We start from the raw sequence: 24,825 nt of genomic DNA, 5'->3' as shown, positions 1-24,825 counted from the left end.
GTATGTTGATTTTATATCCTAAAGCCTTGCTGAACTCACTGGTTCCACGAGTTTTTGTTTTGTTTTTTTGGGAGATTCCTTGGGATTTTCTATACTGATCATCATGTCATCTACAAATAGGGATAATTACATTTCTTTCTTTCAGTCTGTATACCTTCATCTCCTTGTTGTACTGGCCTGGACGTGCAGTATTGTTTTATATAAGAATGGTGAAGGTGGCTCACTCCTATAATCCCAGCCCTTTGGGAGGCCTAGATGGGCGGATCACGAGGTCAGGAGATCGAGACCATCTTGGCTAACGCGGTGAAACCCCATCTCTACTAAAAATACAAAAATTAGCCAGGCATGGTGGCGGGCACCTGTAGTCCCAGCTACTCGGGAGGCTGAGGCAGGAGAATGGCGTGAACCTGGGAGGCGGAGCTTGCAGTGAGCCGAGATCGCGCCACTGCACTCCAGCCTGGGCAACAGAGCGAGACTCCATCTCAAAAAAAGAAAAAATGGTGAAAGCACACACACTTGCCTTGTTTCTGGTCTCTGCGGCAGAAGGCATCAGTGTTTCCCCACTACCTATGATGTTAGGTGTAGGGTTTTTGTAAATGTCCTTATGGGTCTGAGGAAGTTCCATTCTATTCCTAATTTGCTGGCTCACACAATTCATAAAAATCAACTCTAGTCTAGGTAGACCAACCCCTGTTTTTAAACTTTTAACTTTGTTGGGTTTTTTTGAGCTTTTTCTTTCTTTCTTTCTTTCTTTTTATTGAGACGGGGTTTATTGCTGTTACCCAGGCTGGAGTGGAGTGGTGCGGTCATGATTCACTGCAACCTTGACCCCCACCGCCTCAAGCGATCCTCCTACCTCAGCCTCTCAAGTAGCTGGGACCACAAGCATGTGCCACCATGCCCAGCTAATTTTTTTTCTTTTGTTTGAGACAGAGTCTCCTTCTGTTGCCCAGGCCAAGATCGCAATGGTGTGATCTTGGCTCACTGCAACCTCTGCCTCCTGCGTTCAAGCAACTCTCCTGCCTCGGCCTCCCTAGTAGCTGAGATTACAGGCACCCGCCATCATGCCCGGCTAATTTTTTGTATTTTTAGTAGAGATGGGGTTTTGCCATGTTGGGAAGGCTGGTCTGGAACTCCTGACCTCAGGTGATCCACCTGCCTTAGCCTCCCAAAGTGCTGGGATTACAGGCGTGAGCCACCGCACCTGGCCTAAACTTTTAACTTTGAAATTGCAAAAATAGTGGAGAGGTTGTATGTACTCATTACTCAAGGTCCCCCAATTCCCCCAATGGTGACATCTTATATAATGACTACTGATTGACACAGTGTAACTAAGTAGACTACAATGATCTGATCTCAGATTTCACCAGAAATATATTTTTTTTTTTTTGAGACAGAATCTCTCTCTCTCTCACCCACGCTGGAGTGCGGTGGCATGATCTCAGCTCACCGCAAGCTCCGCCTCCTGGGTTCACGCCATTCTCCTGCCTCAGCCTCCTGAGTAGCTGAGACTACAGGTGCCTGCCACCGCGCCCAGCTAATTTTTTGTATTTTTAGTAGAGACGGGTTTCACCGTGGTCTTGATCTCCTGACCTCATGATCCACCCGCCTCAGCCTCCCATAGTGCTGGGATTACAGGTGTTAGCCACTGTGCCTGGGCTTTTTTTTTTTTTTTTTTTTTTGAGACAGGGTCTGTCTCTCTCACCCAGGCTGAGTGGTACAAAGGCTCACTGCAGTGGTACAAGGGCTCACTGCAACCTCTACCTCCAGGGGTCAAGCCATTCTCCCATCTCAGCCTCCCAGGTAGCTGGGACTATGGGTGTATACAACCATGCTCAGATTATTTTTGTATTTTTTGTAGAGATGGGGTTTCACCGGGTTGCCCAGGCTGGCCTCCAACTCCTGGGCTCAAGCAACCTGCCCACCTTGACCTCCCAAAGTGAAAAATCTATTTTTGAAAAGCAAAATTACAAAGCTTATAGATGAAAATATAGAAGAACATATTCATGACCCCAGAATGGAGAAAGAGTTCTTGAACCAGACAAGGACAAAGAAGAAAAGAATCATACATTTGGCAACGTTAAAAGTAACTTCTGCTCATCAAAAGACACTATCAAAGTCAAAATACAGAGATGAATCTCTAAATTTAAAAATTTTATTTGGGAAGCAAGAATTACAATTTGAGGTACACACACAGGCTGGGCAGTCTTCAGTATGTCTGAAAAACAGAGAAGGTTGGAGGTTTTATAAAAAGGAGGGGCATTATAAAAATGTTCGGTATTGTTTTGAGAATTCACTTTGTTTTGTGTTTGACACAAAACCAAGTTTTGGGGCACTGGCAGCCTCCGACTGGCAAGCGTCAGTGAGTAAAAGTAGTCTTGGAGTTGCAGCAGGTGGTGTCAGTAGCTATCAGATAAGACTGGCTTCAGGTTGGAGCAGGCGGCCTCAGCAGCCAGGCTGCGGAGAATGACATTCCTGGAGCAGTGCTACGTGCCCTGGGTGCTTTCTCCCCGCCTCTCGACTCTGTTTTAGTTGGGTGTGATAAGAATGACCCAATGTATGTGATCAACTTTCACAACACCGTAAATATGGTGAAAAGACAAGCTACAAACAAAATTATTTGCAGTGTCTGGAACTGACCAATAATTAGTATCCTAAATATATTTTTTAAAGTCCTGTGAATCAATAAGAAAACATCCCAGTGGAAAGTATGGGCAATACCCATACTTTCAAACAAATACTTCACAAAAGAGGACCTACCCCGACCAAGAACACAGATTCCTGAAGGGGAGATGAAAGCATTGTAGACTTCACCAGGTTCAAAAAGGCGGTGGATTGGCATAGGCCAGTGCAGGGCAATGAGAGTAGGCTGTGCATAGAAACCCTGCCAGGCTGGTGTTGCCATAGTGCAGAGTGCAAGTGCCAGGGCAGGGCTTGGAGGGGTGGTGAGGGGCTGAGTGGGGGCAGGAAGGGGGTGGGAGGCACAGGCCTTGAGCCAGATCAGGTCAATTTCAGCATTTCACTGCCAGTTCTCTGTCAAGGCCCCATGTTTTGAAAGATGTTGTGTCTACCAGGAGGCATTCATCATCATCATATTCTTTTTGTTTTTTCTATTCTTTTAATTAATTTTTTATACTTTTAAATTGCTCTATTTTTATCTTAGTATAGTCTTTATTACCAACCTTGTCTTTCGTTGTTGTTTTGAAATGGGATCTCACTCTGTTGCCCAGGCTGGAGTGCACTGGTGCCATCAGGGCTCGCTGCAGCCTCTACCCCCCTGGGCTTTTTTTTTTTTCGTTTTGGTTTGTTTTTGTTTGGAGACCGAGTTTCACTCTTGTTACCCAGGCTGGAGTGCAATGTCATGATTTTGGCTCACTGCAACCTCTGCCTCCCGGGTTCAAGCGATTCTGCCGCTTCAGCCTCCCGAGTAGCTGGGATTACAGGCATGCACCACCATGCCTGGCTAATTTCGTATTTTTTACTAGAGATGGGGTTTCTCCATGTTGGTCAGGCTGGTCTCGAACTCCCGACCTCAGGTGATATGCCCACCTCAGTCTCCCAAAGTGCTGGGATTACAGGCGCGAGTCACCACACCCGGCCCCTGGGCTTGTTTTTAAACAACATAAAAGCTGTACCTGACAGTGCACCCTCACCATGGTGTCCCAGGAAGCTGCCATGCAAGTTAGCTCTGGCCCTTGGCCTTCTGTCTCTTGCAGGATTCCCAGGTCAGAACACGGGAAATACAAGGTGCTGTACAACTCGCAGCTACTGTTCCGCAGCCGGCTCTATGGGGACCTGGAGGCCATCCTGTACCATGTGCACCTCTTCCAGCCCACGGAGCTGCTGCTGCAGCAGGCGGTGCTTTTCCTGCGAGACACTGAGTGGAGGCGGGTCTTCCAGGCACTGACCAGGTGGGCAGTGGCAGCCCGCATGGGGTCCTGCGCCCCAGCAGAAGGGGCGCTTCTTAGCACTCTGCGCCCAAACAGGCGAGCTGGGGTGTCCAACAACTACATAGTGGCCCCAACAGACGATGGGGAGAGGAGGGCATCTGCCCAGATGCTGTGACTCTGTCGTGTCTGCAGTTCTTGGGGCGTGTCCTAGAATCACCTGAGGAGGGAGTGGCTGGTTAAACCCCATTTTCTAACCTGGGCAACAGAGTGAGACCCCATCTCCACAAAAATTTGTTAATAAAATTGGGAGGCCGAGACGGGCGGATCATGAGGTCAGTAGATCGAGACCATCCTGGTGAACATGGTGAAACCCCATCTCTACTAAAAATACAAAAAAAAATTTAGCCGGGCGTGGCGGCGAGTGCCTGTAGTCCCAGCTACTACTGAGGGAGGCTGAGGCAGGAGAATGGCCTGAACCCGGGGGGTGGAGCTCACTGTGAGTGGAGATCACACCACTGCACTCCAGCCTGGGCGACAGAGCAAGACTCCGTCTCAAAAAAAAAAAAAAAAAAAGTTGTTAATAATTAGCCAGGTGTGGGCTGGGCACAGTGGCTCACACCTGTAATCCCAGCACTTTGGGAGGCTGAGGTGAGAGGATGGCTTGAGCCCAGGAATTTGAGACAAGCCTAGGCAACATAGTGAGACCCCATCTCTACTAAAAATACAAAAATTAGCCAGGTGTAGTGGCGCACACCTGTAATCCCAGCTACTTGGGAGACTGAGGCAGGAGAATCTCTTGAACCTGGAAGGCAGAGGTTGCAGTGAGCTGAGTTCGAGCCATTGTACCCCAGTCTGGGCGACAGAGTGAGACTTCCATCTCAGAAACAAACAAACAAAAACAGGCCAGATTCAGTGGCTCACACCTGTAATCCCAGCACTTTGAGAGGCCAAGGTGGGCGGATCACCTGAGGTCGGGAATTCGAGACCAGCCTGACCAACATGGAGAAACCCTATCTCTACTAAAAATACAAAATTTGCTGGGCGTGGTGACGCATGCCTGTAATCCCAGCTACTCGGGAGGCTGAGGCAGGAGAATTGCTTGAACCTGGGACGCGGAGGTTGCAGTGAGCTGAGATCACACCACTGCACTCCAGCCTGGGCAACCAGGGTCTCACCATTCCCTCATTGAGCAGCTGCTAGCCCACAATGGCTCTAGGGGAGCTGTGAGCACACCAGTCCCCAGTCTCAGGAGGCCACAGTTCAGAAGGAGAGAGGACATAAAGAACACAGGCAGTGGGGTGCCCTGGGACCCAGCAGGGGCATGGAGGAGGGGGCTGCTTCTTTCCCCAGGGCAGGAGAGGCTGCTCTTGAGGAAGGGCCAGGGGATGTTCAGCAGGTGGACAGTTCACTTGCTACTGGGTGTGGGGCAGGAGGTACAAACCCTGTCTTTATATTTTTAGAGCCAGCAACAGGTCTGGCCCTAGCTAGTGCTCGCTGGATGTATTAATGAAGGAGGGGAGGAGACTGGAGAGATAGGAAGGATAAAGATCTTGGTTGGAACCAAGAGGCTTTTCTTTGATTCCGTGGCCCTCATCTTTGGCATGTGGGGTGGTGCCACAGCATTTGGGAGGAGGCCAGACCCGGTCCTGCCTGGTAGGTAACAGGAAGTAGCTGAGGGTTCTATGAAGGAAAGAGAAGAACACTTTTTAGGAAGTGCTTACTGCATCCAAGGTAGCTGCATCCATATAGCTTTATTTCTATCTGAGGGTGAAGAAACCATATTCAGAAAGGCTAAGGCTGGGCCAGGGTCACTGCGACAGTGAGAGTGAGGGCAGGCATCTACCGCACAGTGGACTTCGGAGGCAGCTGAGACAGTCAGCAGCCAACAGCCATGACCGAGCATGGGTTCTGGACCCAATGCCCACTGCACACCAGGCCATGGCAGAAGGCACCTAGGAGGAGGCTTCAGGGCTGGGGAGGTCCTTGAGCTTTGCTGAGGACTCTCTCTCCAGCCTCCTCCTCCTCCTCTATTAGCCAGCCCCCTGAGGCTCCTTGCATGATGTCCTCCTGGTGCGGAAGGCTCTGTGCTCTACATCCCTGATGGGCAGCTGGTAGGGCTGTGTCCCGATGGGGTATGGGAGGAGGGGAAGCATGGCTAAGGACACAGGAACAGAGAGAGCAGCACTCAGAGCAAACCATGGGCAGCCTTTGGCTTCTGGGGGCTGGGGAGAAGATGGAGAAGGAGCCAGGAGCCCAGGCTCAGCAGACTGGAATGGGAGCTCTTTCATTACAAGCTCCAGGGCCTGGGACCAGCTAAGCAACCTCTGAGTGTTTATTTCCTGCTGTAGGATGGGAGTGATTACACCTGTCTTGCAAGGTAGGCGAGGTTCAGTGGGGCAGTGGTTCTTTGTTCCAGGATCCACGACATCTGCTATAACAGCACCACTCTCTGGGACGTGATGGTGAGGAACCTGCTGCCCTCCTCTGCTATGATCAAAGACTTGAGCCAAGAGTTTGGGATGCCCCTTTCGCAAGAAGAACTCACAGATGAGAAACTGTTCGCCCTACCACCTCAGCCTGCCCCCAATCTTGAGGACTACCACGGTCGGGACTCCAGCCTCACCTTAGAGATCCACGCCCACCAGGAGAAGTACCTGCAGTGGCGGAGCGCCATGCTACTGAAGAACAAAGACAAAAAGCACAGTTTCATCCAGGTGGGCCGCCTTCCTCTCCAACTTGGAGCTCCCAGGCCTCACCTGGGCAGTCCAGGCGCCTGCTGAGAGGCACAGGGCATATTCCTGAGTGGGACATTTGCCTCTGGTCTGTGCCTGCGCTCCTGGCCTGGGTTACCCCACTGGATGGGCAAGAAGTGCAGGAGGTGGGGCTGAGCCATGTCAGAAACCTTCACTCCCAGTCCTAGATAACCTTGTCCTTCCTGAAAGGTGAGAAGGAATGCTATTAGGTGTATTATCTTTACCATGGCCCCCAGAGTTCATTATAGAGAAAGAACTGTGGCGTGTGTGTGTGTGTGTGTGTAACATGTTGCTTAGGTTGCGCAGGGCATAAGTGTCGTAAGATGTCCAAGCAACATGGGACATAAACTGATCTGCATGACAGAGGGAGAGAATGGGAGACTGAGAAGCTGGTGAGAGGGTAGAAGGCTGGTGCTATGCGGCCTGAATGGGCAAGGAGAACCTCGCTCACCCCATGCCAACCAAAAAGACATGAAAACACAAATATCTGTGGTATGACTTGGAGTTGTCTGCCCGTGGTCTCTGTGAAGGCCCTGCCATCCCCCGCAATTCTCTAGTTTAAAAACAAAAGTCTCCTAGAAGCTTGTAAGTTTTATATGTGTGCATTCTTTATGAAAACCAAAGAACAGACTTCTTTTATTTTGTTTGAATTGGGGTCTCACTACGTTGCTCAGGCTAGAGTACTATGACTTGATCACGGGTCACTGCAGCCCTCCAACTCTTGGGCTCAAGCAGTCCTCCCACCTCGGCCTCCTGAGTAGGCAGGCACGTGCCACCACACCTGGTTAATTTTTTTTTTTACCTTTTTAAGAGATTGGGTCTTGCTATGTTGCCCAGGCTGGTCTCCAGCTCCTAGGCTCAAGGGATTCTCCTGCCTCAGCCTCCCAAAGTGTTGGGATTACAGGTGTGAGTCACTGTGCCTGGCTGTTTTTTCCATTAGTGTTCAGGTTTTTAGCTTTTTCAAAAGAACCAGTTCTTGGATTTATCAATTCTGCTTTTTCTGTTTTTCTAATTCATTAACTTGAGCTTTTATTTTTATGATACTTTAAAACATACACCTTTCTCCTTTTTTCTATCTTCTCGAGTTGGCTATTTCATTCATTTTTATTTCTCTTGTTTAATAAATATATATATATCATAGAACTGTGGGAGGCCAAGGTGCGCAGGTTGCTTAAGCTCAGGAATTTGAGACCAGCCTGGGCAACATGGCGAAACTGTCTCTACAAAAAATTAGCTGGGCATGGTGGCAGGTACCTGTAGTCCTAGCTACTCAGGAGGATGAGGCTTGAGCCTGGGAAGCACAGGTTGCAGTGAGCCGAGATCACGCCATTACATTCCAGCCTGGATGGCAAAGCGAGACCCTGTCTCAATGCGGGGCACAGTGCCTCATGCCTGTAATCCCAGCATTTTGGGAGGTTGAGGCAGGCAGATCCCTTGAGGCCAGGAGTTCAAGACCAGCCTGGCCAACATGGCAAAACCCCTGTCTCTACTAAAAATACAAAAATTAGCTGGATGTGGTGGTGTGCACCTGTAATCTCAGCTACTTGGAAGGCTGAAGCAGGAGAATCACTTGAACCTGGAAGGTAAGGTTGCAGTGAGCTGAGATCGCACCACTGCATTCCAGCACTCAGAGCGACAGAATGAGACCCTGTCTCAAACAAACCAACAAAAAAAGTCAAACAACGTTGAGAGTATTTGCAGTCTTCCTTATCCTACCTCTCAGTGCCCTTAAGATATGTGCAAGAATATATATTCATTTCATGGGTTAATATAATTTTGTTAATGCCACATAATATGGAAGCGTTTTAAATTTATATTTATTTTTGAGATGGTCTTGCTCTGTTGCCCAGGCTGGAGTGTAGTGGCATGATCTCAGCTCACTGCAGTACCTGCCTCCCAGGCTCAAGTGATTCTCCTGCCTCAGCCTCCTGAGTAGCTGGGATTACAGGCACACACCACCATGCCTGGCTAATTTTTGTATTGTAAGTAGAGATGGGGTTTTGCCATGTTGCCCAGGTTGGTCTCAAACTCCTGACCTCAAGTGATCCACCCACCTCGGCCTCCCAAAGAACTGAGATTACAGGTGTGAGCTACCACGCCTGGCCACAAGGAAGGGTTTTTAAAGATTTTGCAGGACCAGGCACGGTAGTTCACACCTGTAATCCCAGCACTTTGGGAGGCTGAGGTGGGCGGATCACAAGGTCAGGAGATCGAGACCATCCTGGCAAACACGGTGAAACCCCATCTCTACTAAAAATACAAAAAAATTAGCCGGGTGTGGTGGCAGGCGCCTGTAGTCCCAGCTTCTAGGGAGTCTGAGGCAGGAGAATGGTGTGAACTCGGGAGGCAGCGGAGCTTGCAGTGAGCCGAGATCATGCCACTGCACTCCAGCCTGGGTGACAGAGCAAGACTCCGTCTCAAAAAAAATGCAATATTATAGACAATTTTATAATATAGTAATATACAATTTATTTACTAGCCTCCATCTCTTGTAAATTTGCTGAAATCGCTTGTATTGTTCCAGCTTTTTAAAAAATCATGTTCCTATTATCTTAGATATGGCTACTCTAAAATGGCTTTAAATTTCCTATTCATACTATAATAATTGAAACCCACCCATAATTTAGTTTTTTCACATTTTTACACCTTGAGATATAATTTATATACCATAAAATTCACTCATTATAAGTATATATAAATTGTTTTTAGTAAATTTATAGTTATAACACCATCATCACAATCCAGTTTTAGAACATTTCCATCCCCACAAAAAGTATTTTCATGCTAGTTTACAGTCAATCTCTCCTCCATTTTTAGTCCCACATAACCACTGATCTGCTTTTTGTCTTGATAGATTTGCCTTGTCTGAATATTTCAGGTAATTGAAACCATATAGTTATGTAAAGTTTTGTGTCTGGCTTCTTTTACTGAGCATAAAGCTTCTGAGGGTCATCCATGTTCCTGAATATATCAGCAGTATGTTCCTTTTTTATTGCTGAATATTATTCCATTGAATTGATGTACCATATTTATCCATTCACCACTTTTTGGAATTACTATTATTTCTTGCTTGGGGCTATTATAAATATTGCTCCTATGAACATTTGCATACAAACCATTATGTGAAAATATGTTTTCATTTCTCTTGGGTAGAACCTAGGAGTGGAATTGCTGTCATATAGGTAGGTTTATATTTATGATTTTAAGAAATTACATTGTAAGAAAAGCAGTTTTTACAGTGTAGTTGCACAATCTTAACATCCCTACCAGCAATGCATGAGGGTTCTAGTTTATCCACATTCATACAAACACTTCTTATCAGTCCTTTTGATTATAGCCATTCTAGTGTGTATCTCATGATTTTAATTTGCATTTTATAATGACTGACGATGTTAGGTATCTTTTAGTGTGCTTATTAGGAATTAATAAAGCTTCTTTGATGTAATCTATATTTGTATCTTTTTGAATTAATCTCTTTTTTCAAATTGAGACAGGGTCTCACTATGTTACCCAGACTGATCTTGAACCCTTTGGGCTCAGACAATCCTTCCACCTTGGCTTCCTGAAGTGCTGGGATTACAATTATGAGCCACTGTGCCTGGCCCTCTGTTTGTATCATTTATCCATTTTAAAATCAAGTTGTCTTTTTATTGTTGAGTTGTTATATATTCTGGATACAAGTACTTAATAGGAAATATGATTTGCAAATATTTTCTCCATATTTGTGGCTTGTCTTTTTTTCTTAATGGTGTAAGAAAAAGCTTTTGAAGTATAAAAGCTCTTACTTTTGATAAATTCCAATTTACGTTTTTTCTTTTAGCAATCATGCTTTTGGTGTTATAGCTAAGGACTCTGCTTAAAGTTACAAAGATCATTTCATATCCTTTCTCTTACACTTACGCTTAACTTGCACATTTAGATCTGTGAACCATTTTTTTTGAGGTCCATGGTAAGGGTCTAAATTAATCTTTTTGCATATGGATATCCAGTTGTCCTCACATCATTTCTTGCGAAGACTAGCTATTCCCCCATTGAATTGACTTAGCACCTTTGTCAAGAATTGATCATAAATGTAAGAGTTTATATCTGAGTTCTAAACTATGTTCCATTAACTTATATGCCTCTCCATATACCAGCAACACATTGTCTTGATGACTTTAATTATAGTTAGTTGGATTTTTTAAGTCCTTTAACTTTGTTCTTTTTCAAAATTGCTTTGACTACTTTGGGTCCTTTGCATTTCTACATATATTTTAAGATCAGCTTGCCAATTTCTGTAAAAAATTCCATAGGAATTTCATCGGGATTTTATTTATTTATTTATTTTGAGATGGAGTCTCGCTCTGTCGCCCAGGCTGGAGTGCAGTGGCATGATCTTGGCTCACTGCAAGCTCAGCCTCCCGGGTTCACACCATTCTCCTGCCTCAGCCTCCCAAGTAGCTGGGACTACATGCACCCGCCACCACACCTGGCTAATTTTTTATTTATTTTTTTTTTTGGTAGAGACAGGGTTTCACCGTGTTAGCCAGGATGGTGTTGATCTCCTGACCTTGTGATCCGCCCGTCTCAGCCTCCCGAAGTGCTGGGATTACAGGTGTGAACCACCATGCCTGGTGGGGATTTTATTGAATCTATAGATTGATTTGGGAAAAACTGCCAACTTAACAATTTTGGGGTTGCCAATTTATGAACATGTAATGTCTCTGCTGTTATTTACATCTTGTTTTCCTCAGCAATTTCTGTAGTTCTCAATGTGTAATTCTTGCACTGCTTTTGTGAAATTAATGGTGCTATGAATTGAATTACTTTTTGCATTGTTTCCATAATATAGAAATAGAATTAATTTTTTGTACATTGATCTGGTGTCCTACAACCTTTTGAACTGGATCACATCATCTGTGAAGAAAGGTCATTTTCCTTTCCAATCTGGATACTCTTCCTTCCTTCCTTCCTTTCCTTCTGCCTGGGCTGTCATAAGCTCGGAGGTTCAAGCAACAGAAAATTATTTCCTCACTATTCGGGAGGCTGGAACGTCTAAAACTAAGAGTCTGGCAAGGTCAGTTTAATTCTGAGGCCTTTTCTCTTGGCTTGTAGGTGGCCACCATCTTGCTGTGTACTCATATGATCTCTTTGTTGTGTGTGGAGAGAAAGGAGAGATCTCTAATGTGTCTCTCTCTCTTTTTTTTTAGACAGAGTCTCACTCTGTTGCCAAGCTGGGGTGCAATGGCGCAATCTTGGCTCACTGCAATCTCTGCCTCCCGGGTTCAAGCCATTCTCCTGCCTCAGCCTCCCGAGTAGCTGGGATGACAAGCACACACCACCACACCCAGCTAATTTTTGTATTTTTAGTAGAGACAGGGTTTTGCCATGTCGGCCATGCTGGTCTCGATCTCCTGACCTTGTGATCTGCCCGCCTTGGCTTACCAAAGTGCTGGAATTACAGGTGTAAGCCACCTTGCCCATCCTCTAATGTCTCTTCTTACAAAGACACTAATCCTATCAGATCTGGGCCCAACCTTATGACCTCATTTAACCTTAATTACTTCCCTACTCCAAATAGAGCCAGGCTGGGGGTTAAAGCTTCAATAGAGGAATTTGAGTGTGAAGACATTCAGTCCATAACACTTGCTTTCCTTACTCTTTTCTTCCTTCTCTTTGTCTTTCCCTCTGTTTCTCCCTTTGCATTGTCTAGAATGTCCGGTATAAAGTGCAGTGTTGAAGAGGAGTGGTGAGAGCAGGCATGCTTGTCTTGCTTGTGATCTTGGGGAGAAAGTATTCAGGCTTTTACCATTAAGTTGGACATTAACTGCAGATTTTTGAGAGATGCCCTTTATCAGGTCAAGGAAGTTCCCTTCTAATCTTAGTTTGTTGAGAGTTCAGTATGAATAGGTGTTGGATATTTGTTAAATGCTTTTTCCACATTATATATACATGTTTTCACAATATATGCATTTTTTAAATTAAATTGTGAAAATTTTGTGAAAATAGATGCATTTAACAAAAAAAATGCTTTTGTTGAATGCAAATATTGTGATCATGTGGTTTTTGTTCATTATTAATATGGTATACTACATTATTTCATATTTGCATATTAAACCAGCCTTGGATTCCTGGGATAAATCTCACTTCTTCATGTATAATCATCATGCATATGTGGCTAGATTTGGTCTAGATTTGGTTTTATGTTCGCTGCTCAGGTGAGGTGTACTGGTATTACATTCAGGTTTCTTGTTGTTTTTGAGATAGCATCTCGCCCTATCACCCAGGCTGGAGTGCAGTGGTGTGATCTCAGCTCACTGCAACCTCTGCCTCCCAGGTTCAAGCAATTCTCCCTGCCTCAGCCTCCTGAGTGGCTGGGACTACAGGTGTGTGCCACCATGCCTGGCTAATTTTTGTACTTTTAGTAGAGACAGGGTTTCACCATATTGGCCAGGCTGGTCTTGAACTCCTGACCTCAGGTGATTCACCTGCCTCAGCCTCCCAAAGTGCTGGGATTACAGGCATGAGCCACCATGCCCAGCCACATTCAGGCTTTAATGTCTCTCTCTGAATAATGTTGAGCACCTTTTCACATACGATTGGCTATTTGGATATCTCCTTTTATAAAGTGCTTGTTCAAATTTATATATTTTCTCCATTTAAAATAAATCTAGTTGTATTTTTCTGATTGACAGTGTTTTACTGTTATTCAAGTATGAGTTGTTAGATGTGTCTCTTTTCCCAGTCTGTGACTTGTCTTTTCATTGTTTCAGTGTTGAGAAATATTTGTGAATACCAATTAATTTTTCTGTGGTTAGATTTTTTGGGTATTTTTCCTGGGTTTAGAATTCTAGCTTGGCAGTTATTAACACTTTAAAGAAATCATTCCCTTGTCCTCTGACTTCCATTGTTTCTGTTGGTCAGCTGCCAACCAGTCTTGTTCTTTTGAAGATAATTTGGCTGTCTCTGGCTGCTTAAATTTTTTTTCTTTTCTTTGGTTTTCGGCAGTTTTATTGTGATGCTCATAGGCATGTTTTTCTTTGTATTTAACCTGCCATGGGTTTCTAGAACTTGTTAAATCTGTAGCTTGTTTTAAGTTTTAAAAGTTCTACAACAGTATTTCTCTTCAGATATTACTTATATTCATCTTCTCTCCCTCTCCTCCTGGGACTCCAATGTTAGATATTTTCACCATGATCTGCATCTGATATTATTTATACATCTCACATTTTTTATTTTACAGTCTTTTTTTCTCCTTTTTGTCCTTCAATCTGATTATTTTCAACCAATATATCTTCTGATGCAAGGGTCCCCAATACCCAGGCTATGGACCAGTAGCAGTTTGAGGCCTGTTAGAAACTGGGTGGCACAACAGAAGTGAGCAGTGGGCAAGTGAGCATTACCACCTGAGCTCCGCCTCCTGTCACATCAGTGGCAACATTAGATTCTCATAGGAGTGTGAATGCTATTGTGAATTGAACATGCAAGGGATCTAGATTGCATGTTCCTTATGAGACTCTAACCAATGCCTGATGAGCTGAGGTGGAACAGTTTCATCCCCAAACCATGCTCATACAACCTTCTCCCACTGGCCGTGGAAAAATTGTCTTCCACGAAACCAATCCCTGGTGCCAAAAAGGTTGGAGACTGCTGTTTTGCTAAATCACTAATCGTATCCCCTGCTGTGTGTTGGGGTGATCAGACCCAACACCAGGCCGTGGGGGCCACAAAGTCCAGCAGAGTTCTCATTCTCATAAAGGAATGAGACAAGAGTGCATAAAGTGGGACCAGGGGGCCAACGCTAATACGGAGGCTGTGAAGGCCCCGAGTTCTGGAAGCCCACATTATTTATTGGTGATCAAAGAAGCAGGTGGTGAGGATGTGGGGGTTGAAAGAAAGCAGTGTATGAGCGCATGATCTACAGCTATGACAGTTTAGCATTTTCTTTGAAGCAAATGGAAAATGTTCTGCTACTTGAGATAATAGTAAACATATTCTTCTAGTTTAAGATACAATCAGTTGGGCGCAGTGGCTCACGCTTGTAATCCTAGCACTTTGGGAGGCCGAGGCTGGTGGATCACCTGAGGTCAGGAGTTCGGGACTAGCCTGACATGGAGAAACCGTGTCTCTGCTAAAAAAAATTACAAAATGAGCCGGGCATAGTGGTGCATGACTGTAATCCCAGCTACTTGGGAGGCTGAGGCAGGAGAATCACTTGAACCCAGGAGGCGGAGGTTGTGGTGAGCCGACATCACGCTATTGCACTCCAGCCTGGGCAACAAGAGCACAACTCCGTCTCAAAAAAAAAAAAAAAGATACAATCGATCTATGAGCCTGGGAGTGCTAGAAGCAAGGAGCCAGCAAGTCTAGACACATTCCAGAGGCCACGAGGGGTTTTACGCCCTGAGCCCTGGATTCCATCCAAGCCACGAGGAGTTTTTTTTTTTTTTTTTTTGAGACGGAGTCTCGCTCTGTTGCCCAGGCTGGAGTGCAGTGGTGCGATCTCAGCTCACTGCAAGCTCCGCTGCCTCCCAGGTTCACACCATTCTCCTGCCTCAGCCTCCCTAGAAGCTGGGACTACAGGCACCTGCCACCACACCCGGCTAATTTTTTTGTATTTTTAGTAGAGATGGGGTTTCACCGTGTTCGCCAGGATGGTCTCGATCTCCTGACCTCGTGATCCGCCTGCCTCAGCCTCCCAAAGTGCTGGGATTACAGGCGTGAGCCACCACACCTGGCGCCATGAGGAGTTTTATGCCCTGGGCTCAGATTATGGTGCAGCAGGGCTGCCTTCCACCTTTTGGCACAGAGCTTGGTGTTCCAAAGGCCATGAGAGGTTTTAGACCCTGGACCCTAGACATGTTCCAAGACTCTTTTACAATATATCAGACATGCAAGTCCAGCCTCAGCTTTTTTCCCAACACTCAGCTTTTCCCAACATGCCCCCTTTTCTTTTTTGTAAAACCGCCACAGCTATCATTGCTTGTTCTCGATGGCAGCTTTCTCTCCAGAGGTGGCTTCTGCATCTGCAGACTAAAAGGAGACAGCACAAACACATAATTATTAGAACAAAATCTGCAACTGTAGAGCTTTCAGTGGCTTTCATCCATTTAAGAGGATTGTGGACAACCCATTGGCTGTCTTGTTCAAAATATCAGTTCCAGGGAGCAGGGCTAAGTGAGTCTGACAGGCTTCAAAAATCTACTCTTTTAGTTTTACAGTATCAAGGGTGAGATTTTCATCTTTGCCCTCCAGAATGCGTTTAAGAGTAACATTCCCTATTGCTAGCATAAAAGGTGGCTGAACACAACTTTGAATCCAAAAGGTCCTCTTTTTGTTTTTAAATTAATTGAGCAAGGCAATTGCAGGCTGTGCCGCCCTTAATTGCCAGTTAGTGATTCAGCTTCATTTTTCTTAGCCCTTATTCAAAATTCAGTCACTCTGGTTTGAATGCTTCTTACATATTTCTCCTTTCCCTTTTACAAGAGGACCCTTAATCCTAAGGGTTGCAGAAGGATGAAGGTCCGTCTTCTGCAACTTCTTCATGCTGAATAGGGACGATGATATTCCTGCCTATTAGGGTCTCTTGTATTCAGGGTAGAGAGGAGCTCAGTCAGAAAGCATTGGTCCGTTAAGCATCTATTGTACCTCTGAGTTCCAGCAAAAGGTGAAACCCTGGTGCTCCAGCAGTTTCTCAGCTTCCTGTGTGGTTTTCTTGATCTGTCCCCATGTTATGGGGGTTGATGTCAGTGTGATTTCAGTCGGTCCTTGTTCCATCTTCGCATTCAGATTCAACTGGCCCATGGCTTGTACTGGGGGAACCCAGTCCATGGTTGGGATCCATGGGTCCCTCCAGTCTCCCATTCCATGGTCATACACATCTTGAGGGCACCCATACGGTTTGTTCATGTCCTGCAAAAACACTAGCATACCCTCAACCCCACGTTAGTAAATCTAGCGAAACAGAAGCAAAAACTTTTGTTGCTGTAGCTGGGAGGCATACCATTGCTGAAGCATTTGTTCTACAAGCTGTAACTCAGCTTCTGCCTCTTTGGTTAATTACCATGGGGTAAAACTTTCCACTGATAATGAGAAACAGGCCCCTTCTAACAGAAGGCACAGAGAAAGCAAATCAAGGCTTATCCTTCTTGTGCAACAGTATAGCAAAAAAGCAATCCTTGAACCTTCAGTTTGCACTGTACAGGTGGGTGCACTAGATGCTGTGGCTCACGACGGATCTTCAGATGTTTGGTGGGCACCCCATTGTTGCAATAAGTCTCTACCCCATAAATTGACAGGAATAGGTGTAATAATAGGTTGAATTGTTCCTTCCTGGTCATCCGGCCCTTGACATGGTAAAATCAAGGAACTTTGAAAAACTTCTGAAGCAGTCCCTATGCCAACAATACCCATGGAAGTCTTTTGTTTGGGCCAATGTTGGGGCCATTGATTTAAAGCTGTAATAGAGACATCAGCTCCAGTATCTACTAGTCCTTCCAAAATCCTTTCCCTGAATAGTTACTGTACAAACAGGTCTTCTGTCAAAAGACACTTGATTAACCCAATAAACAGCCTTTCCTGCTTGATTAGTACTACCAAAGCCTGTTCTTTTCATTGTGCTGCTTCCTAGTTTTGTGTAAGGTAACAACAATAACTAAGCAATTCTTTCTCCTCGGGAGGCGGACCATGGAGTTGAAGAACTAATAACTAATTGAATTTTTTTTTTTTTTTTTGAGACGGAATCTTGCTCTGTTGCCCAGGCTGGAGTGCAGTGGCATTATCTCAGCTCACTGCAAGCTCTGCCTCCTGGGTTCACACCATTCTTCTGCCTCAGCCTCCCTAAGACCTGGGACTACAGGTACCTGCCACCACGTCTGAATAATTTTTTTGTTGTTGTTGAGACGGAGTCTTGCTCTGTCGTGCAGGCTGGAGTGCAGTGGCCGGATCTCAGCTCACTGCAAGCTCCGCCTCCCGGATTCACGCCATTCTCCTGCCTCAGCCTCCCAAGTAGCTGGGACTACAGGCGCCCGCCACCTCGCCCAGCTAGTTTTTTGTATTTTTTAGTAGAAACGGGGTTTCATTGTGTTAGCCAGGATGGTCTCGATCTCCTGACCTTGAATAATTTTTTTTGTATTTTTAGTAGAGGCGGGGTTTCACCGTGTTAGCCAGGATGGTCTTGATCTCTGTACCTTGTGATCCGCCCACCTCGGCCTCCCAAAGTGCTGGGATTACAGGCGTAAGCCACCATGCCCAGCCAACTAATTGAATTTCTCTGGTATAATCAGAGTCAATTATTCCCGTATGCACAGTGACCTCTTAAACTAGACCAAGTAATAGACCTACTGTTCCTAAGGGTAAGAGTCCCCTAACGCCTGTGGGGACCTTCTTTGGTGGCTCCGCAGGAAGTAAGGAGATGGGAATTGTGCTGCAGAGGTTTATAGCAGCACTGCCTACTGTGGCAGGGGACAATTGTTGTATGTTTGGAAGGGCACTGGCTGTGCTGGATATGCCTCAGTTTGTTGAGGGACCTGAGGCAGGCCCCTCTTCCCGTTTCCTGAAAGAGGTTGTCCATCTTTGCTAAATTTAGAATGACACTGATTTGTCCAGTGATTGCCTTTCTCACACTGGGGGCATACACTGGGACTTTTCTGTTGATTGATGGTAGTTTTTGCCTTTTGATTTCCTTTTCTACATTCCTTTTTTGTGTGTGTCCAAATTGCCCACAATTGAAATAAGAGCCTGAGAAACGGGGCATATTCTTTCCTGCTTTCAATCCAGCCATAGCCTGAGCTAAAAGAGTAGCCTTATGTAAGTTACCTCCAATGCCATCACAAGCCTTAATATATTCAGCTAAATGAGGCTTCCCTGTCAGGGGTCTAATAGCAGTTTGACACTGCATTAGCATTATTGTATGTAAGAAGCTGTATTGCAACATCCTGAGCTGTTCATCAGTTATGGTTTTATACACAGCCTCTTGGAGTCGAGCAATAAAATCAATATACGGTTCTTTAGGTCCCTGTCAGAACTAAAAGGATATTTTTCCCTGTAACATTTATCCTTTCCCATGCCCGTAAGCACAGTGTGTGCAACTGAACAATGACGACATCCTCCAGTACTGATTGATTTTCTAATCGACCCCAATTAGGGCCAATTCCCATTAACTGTTCAAAGGAAACAGGCACAGGTGGCTTCACTTGTGTTTTCCCTTGCCTGAGTCTGAGCTTCATCAGCCTACCAAGTTTTTTTTTTTTTTTTTTTTTTTTTTTGAGACGGAGTCTTTGCTCTGTCGCCCAGGCTGGAGTGCAGTGGCACGAACTCGGCTCGCTACAAGCTCCGCCTCCCGGGTTTACGCCATTCTCCTGCCTCAGCCTCCCGAGTAGCGGGGACTACAGGCGCCCGCCACCTCGTCCGGCTATTTTTTTGTATTTTTTTAGTAGAGACGGGGTTTCACCGTGTTCGCCAGGATGGTCTCGATCTCCTGACCTTGTGATCCGCCCGTCTCGGCCTCCCAAAGTGCTGGGATTACAGGCGTGAGCCACCGCGCCCGGCCTGGCCCACCAAGTTTTAAATTGTAAATACTGAGATAGAGAACAGATTTTGTTAAAGTATCCCAATCATACGGTATTAACCTATTATCAAGAGCCACATTTTTAAATAAAGTTTGCACAAAAGGAGAATTTGGCCCATATTGACTAATGGCTTCCTTAAATTTCTTTAATAACTTATAAGGAAAAGTGGTCCAATTGGCTATATTCTGTCCTCCTTCCTGGGTTATAGTAACCGGAAATTGCCATGTTTCAAGGTCTCCCTCAGCTCTAGCTTTTTGAATAGAATTTTGTATAGCACCACCAATTGCTCCATGTTTTAATGTTGTAACTACAGGAGCAGTAAGTTTTTCAGCTAATTCATTGTCATTAAGGGGAGAGGGAGGAGGTGGCCATTCACTTAATTCAGCAGGCAGAGCTGACGAGCTAGTAAAATACACCTTTTTCAGTTTCTCCTTCTTTTCATAAACCTCTTCTGGTTTTTTGCTCCTCACATGCAGAATCTGAAGTTAGTTTTTCACACTCGTCCTCCTCTTCCTCATCTGAATCTGCCTTATCTGTTTGAAATGGCTCAAGAGCTGCCTTTATTAGCGCCCACATTGACCAAACGGAAACTGGAATTTTTGCTGCATCTTTATATCCCTTTTTAAAATCTCTGCCAATTCTCTCCCATTCATCCAACTCCATAGTCCCTTGTTCTAGAAACCATGGGCAAAACTGTTCTACTGTACTAAAGAGTGACAACAAATTCTGAGTACTTTCACTCCCCCTCTTCGCAATAAATGCCTTAAGAAATTCAAATAAGCAGAATGTTTGCTTTCACTTTGTCCCATTGTTACCCTGGTTCTTCTGAGCCCTCAGCTTTCCTGAGCTTCTTTCAGTCGTCCTTAGGTGTCCTCTGATGATGCATCCTCTGCTTTCACACATCTAGCATTCCTTTGCCGGGGTCTTCATCACCTCACATTGGGCGCCAGGAATGTTGGGGTGATCAGACCCAACACCAGGCGATGGGGGCTAGGAAGTCCGGCAGAGTCAAAGGAATGAGACCAGAGTACATAAAATGGGACCAGGGGCCAACACTAGTATGGAGGCTGTGAAGGCCCTGAGCTCTGGAAGCCTACACTACTTACTGGTGATCAAAGAAGCAGGTGGTGAGGATGTGGGGGTTGAAAGAAAGCAGTGTATCAAGTGCATGATCTATAGCAGTGATGGTTTAGCATTTCCTCTGAAGCATATGGAACATGTTCTGCTACTTAAGATAATGGGAAACATGTTCTTCTAGTTTAAGATAAAATCAACCTATGAGGCTGAGAGTGCTAGAAGCAAGGAGCCAGCAAGTCTAGACACATTCCAGAGGCCACGAGGGGTTTTATGACCTGAGCCCTGGATTCCATCCAAGCCATGCCCTCGTGGCTTGTGCCCTGGGTTTAGATTGTGGTGCAGCAGGGCAGCCTTCCACCCTTTGGCACAGAGCTTGGTGGTCCAAAGGCCACAAGGGGTTTTAGACCCTGGATCCCAGACATGTTCCAAGACTCTTTTACATTATGTCAGACATGCAAGCCCTGTCTCAGCCTTTTCCCCCAACATTCAGCTTTTCCCCAACACTGTGTCCAAGCTGCAATTAAACCCATCCACTGGATCTTAACTTTAATGATGATTTCTTCAATTCTATGATTTCCATTTACTTTTCCTATAGGTTCCAGGTGTCTGGTAAAATTCTAATTTTCATTTATTTTGATTAATCATAATTATTATTATTATTTTTTTCTTGAGATGGAGTCTCACTCTGTCGCCCAGGCTAGAGTGCAGTTGGCTCACTGCAACCTCCGCCTCCTGGGTTCAAGCAATTCTCCCTGCCCCAGCCTTCTGAGTAGCTGGGACTACCTACCGCCACGCCCAGCTAATTTCTGTATATTTAGTAGAAACAGGGTCTCACCATGTTGGTTAGGCTGGTTCACCTCAGGTGATTCACCCACCTCGGCCTCCCAAAGTGCTGCGATTACAAGCATGAGCCACCATGTCCAGACTAGTTTAATGTTCTTGTCTGATACTTCCAATATCTGTATTACCTGGGGTCTGTTTCTATTGTCTTTTTTCTTGGTTTCCATCTTTCATCCTGTTTCCTGGCATGTCTGTTATTTTTTGTTAAATGGTAAAGAGTGTATTGAAAACTGTAGAGACTCTTGATGTCTTATTCCACAGATGATATAGCAGGAGACAGAGGACAGAGAAATCTCCTTAATCAGAGTCAGGCTTGCCCTTACTCCTAAAGCACAGATTTTCTGAATTCTAAACTGGAGGCCTAGAGGTACCTGGGCCTTTCCTCCTTGGCACAATTTCCAATTTTGAAATCCAATTTTGTTTCCCTAGCAATGCAACATTTTCCAAAATACCTTCTTAGCTTCTTTTTCTGCTGACGTTCTTATTTCTGCCTTATCCATGTGCAACTTAGTAGTCAGTAAATCCCTTGAGAAAAAACTACAAAAAGCAAATGGAACCACCATTATTTTCCTTTTCTCCAAATTCTTGGCCTCTCAAATCCTGGTTGCCTTGGTTGCTCTCCAGTGATGACAGATGTCTGTTTCTTCTTGTAATCCTGTCAGTTGTTTCTTAATATATTTTGAGACTATATTGCTAGGTGCATATATATTTTTATAAGTTATACCTTTTTGTTGTCCTCAATATACAATATCCCTTTGCCCCTTTTGACAGATTAACTTGAATTGTTTCAGTAGATATTAAGAATGCCACACAGCTTTTTTGTCTTTGTTTTCTGATGCCTTTTTGCCTAGTGTATATGCTGTCTCCCTTTAGCTGTCAAACCTGTATCTTTGTGTTGAAAGTTTTGTAGATAGCATATTGTTAGCTTTAAAAAAAAAAAATCCAGGTTGGGTGTGGTGGCTCACACCTGTAATCCCAGCACTTTGGGAGGTTGAAGTGGGTGGATCTCTTGAGGTCAGGCGTTCAAGACCGGCCTGAACATGGTGAAATCCCATCTCTACTAAAAATACGAAATTAGCCAGGCGTGGTGGCACACGCCTGTAATCCCAGCTACTTAGGAGGCCGAGGCAGGATAATCACTTCATCTTGGAAGGCGGAGGTTAGAGCGAGCCAAGATCGCGTCATTCCACTCCAGCCTGGGCAACAAGAGCGAAACTCTGTCTCAAAAAAAAAAAAAAAAAAAAAAAAAAAATCCAATCTGAGATTCTTTACTTGGCAACCTTAACACTAATTACTGTTAGATGAGGCATTTTTGCCACCTAATCTACTTTTAAACGCTCCATTCCTGTGTTCTTTGGGTAGATCAAGTTTTCTTCTGTGGACTTGTTATACATTCTATCTTTGTTTTTAAGGTGGTTATCCTGAAGACTATATGGTTAGGCATTCCTACTGAACTGTTAAACTCATAATTGTTAAACTCATAAAACTATATTCCCTTTGTAAGACAAATAGTACATTCTCATCCCTCTTATCTCATCTCCTACCCATACAACACCATCCCTTTTATAGTCTCTAGAATGTCAGTTTCAGGCTCTGAAATTTTACTTTTTCCTAGTCCTTTTAAGACAACTTTACTAGGATACTGGACATTACTTGCTAACCTTGAATCCTCCTGCATGTTCCTCCTCCATTTTGAATTTTTTCCCATGAGTTTTGTTTTGTTTGTTTGTTTTTCTGAGATGGAGTCTCGCTCTGTCACCCAGGCTAGCGTAGAACGGCATGATCTCAGCTTAATGCAACCTCCACCTCCTGGGTTCAAGCAATTCTCTTGCCTCAAGTGGCTGGGACTACAGGCATGTGCCACCATGCCCAGCTAATTTTTGTATTTTTTAGTATGGAAAGGGTTTCACTATGTTGGCCAAGCTGGTCTCGAACTCCTGACCTCAGATATCTGCCTGCCTCAGCCTCCCAAAGTACTGGGATTACAGGCGTAAGCCATCACACCCGGCCCCAAGAGTTTTTAAAGGAGGGTTTTGTGTAAAACCTAAGGCCTTGTAAACCTAAGCATATGCCCTCACAATTAGACAGGTTGCCTGGATATGAAATTCTAGGTTGAAGTTAATTTACCTTGTTGCTGTTGTGGATCTGATCACAAGTGATACTCTTTTCTTTACAGGTGGCCTGCTCTTTTCCTCTAGAAGCTTTGAGAGTTTATCTTTGTATTTGTTTGCTTAAATCCCACTAATAACAGTGTACCCAGGCTTGGAAGTTTTGTCTTTTCTGACATTCATTATTTCTTCAAATTTTCTTGTTCTCACTTTTCCCCTCCTTTTGGGATTTCTGTTATTGGGATGTTATTTCCATCCTCTATGCTCAGTTTCTAATTTTATCTTTTTATACAGGACTGCTTTCTGACAGCGTATCTCAAGTGGATCTTCCAGTTCATTCATTCGTTCTACAACAGTATCACTTCTGCAATATATCTTTCTCTTGTCTTCTATTTCAACTATTTTCATACTCAATACTTTTTCTTTTAGTCTTACTTCTGCTTCATATTGCTATCTTCACTCTTATTTTAAAATAATTTCTTATGTTAAATTCTTAGCCCATCTTTTCCAGTAATTTAGCTTCAGTTGTTCAGTCTGTGGCCTTTTTTAATACTGTTACGTACTTCTCTAGCATCGACTTTTGCTCTGAGTCCAAATTATCCTGCAGGTGTCACCCCTTGGCAGAGAATCTCAGGCACCCAGAACAACTACGGAACACTGTTTGCTTTCCCTCTAACAAGCATTAGTTCAGAATTTCAACTTCAAATTTTAAGAAAGGAGTAACATGGAAAGAAGAATCTGTCCCCCTAGGTTGTAATTCACCAATTCTAGGATTTGGAAGGAGCAGGGACTTCTAGGAATGGCAGACTGAGAAACTCAGATCAACTCCCCACCTAAGGACAACTAAAAAAACTCGACACATCAAGAAATATTGAAGTTCCGTGTGGGCCATGACAGGATCCTTGCTTTACGTGGCATCCCTAGTATAATCTTCTCGCAGGTGCTCCAAAGTCTGAGGACCTAGACCTGTCTTTGCCTTGCATCCCTGTTGCCTGGACAGTCTGTTCTTTCATGTGTGTGAATCGCGGATTTTGTCCTCCCCTGATTATTCTACATTCTTGTGCAGAAATTCCTCAATGATTCCAAAGTCAAGCCACTGTATTTGAGCTAAGGTCACCATCTTGTGCTAAAAAGATTTTTAAAGGTAAAAGATGGTATTTTGCTGAAGGTTACTGTGAAATATGCATATGAAACACTGCACAGTGCCCAACAATTTAGAGTGGTAACTTTTCCCAGTTCTCCCTTGTTTTGGGTCCCAGCCACCTTTCCCCCCAGCCTTCTGTGTTGTCTTTTATCTCCTTCCACATTTCTATTTTCATTCACAAAGAAAGCCAACAGACCATCATATTTCCCTCTGTTCAGGGAAGAGTTCCCATTTCCATACTGGGCCTGCTGGAGAGAATGAGGGTCATACTCCTTACGCACACTTGACAGTTAACCACGGTCAAGGACGGTAGTCCTTGCTGCTTTAGGTTGTAATATCCCATCCACACTCTCCTACTTCTGACCATGTGAGACAGAAATTCTGTCTTTATCACAAGCTGGTTGGGAGATGAGTGGTCACATGATGTGTGTTCCAGTTACAGTGATCTTAAGGGTCTCAATTTTT

General features: G+C 44.7%; 1 protein-coding gene across 8 annotated transcripts in view; it reads left to right on the top strand.

Annotated features, from left to right (window-relative positions):
- Window positions 1–24,825, top strand: part of CFAP92 (cilia and flagella associated protein 92 (putative)) — an 81,627-nt gene that overhangs the window by 50,474 nt on the left and 6,328 nt on the right. For 7 of the 8 annotated variants that reach the window (XM_073009811.1, XM_073009810.1, XM_073009809.1 and 4 more), the window contains 2 exons: window positions 3,717–3,911; window positions 6,307–6,604. In XM_073009811.1, coding sequence (XP_072865912.1) covers window positions 3,717–3,911; window positions 6,307–6,604 — 493 coding nt within the window. The remainder of the gene's footprint in view (window positions 1–3,716; window positions 3,912–6,306; window positions 6,605–24,825) is intronic. The other variant, XM_073009812.1, reaches the window with a different exon arrangement.

Source organism: Chlorocebus sabaeus, chromosome 22 (genome assembly GCF_047675955.1).
Source record: "Chlorocebus sabaeus isolate Y175 chromosome 22, mChlSab1.0.hap1, whole genome shotgun sequence".
Classification (NCBI taxonomy): Eukaryota; Metazoa; Chordata; class Mammalia; order Primates; family Cercopithecidae; genus Chlorocebus; species Chlorocebus sabaeus.
This window is presented reverse-complemented; position numbering and strand designations above follow the sequence as displayed.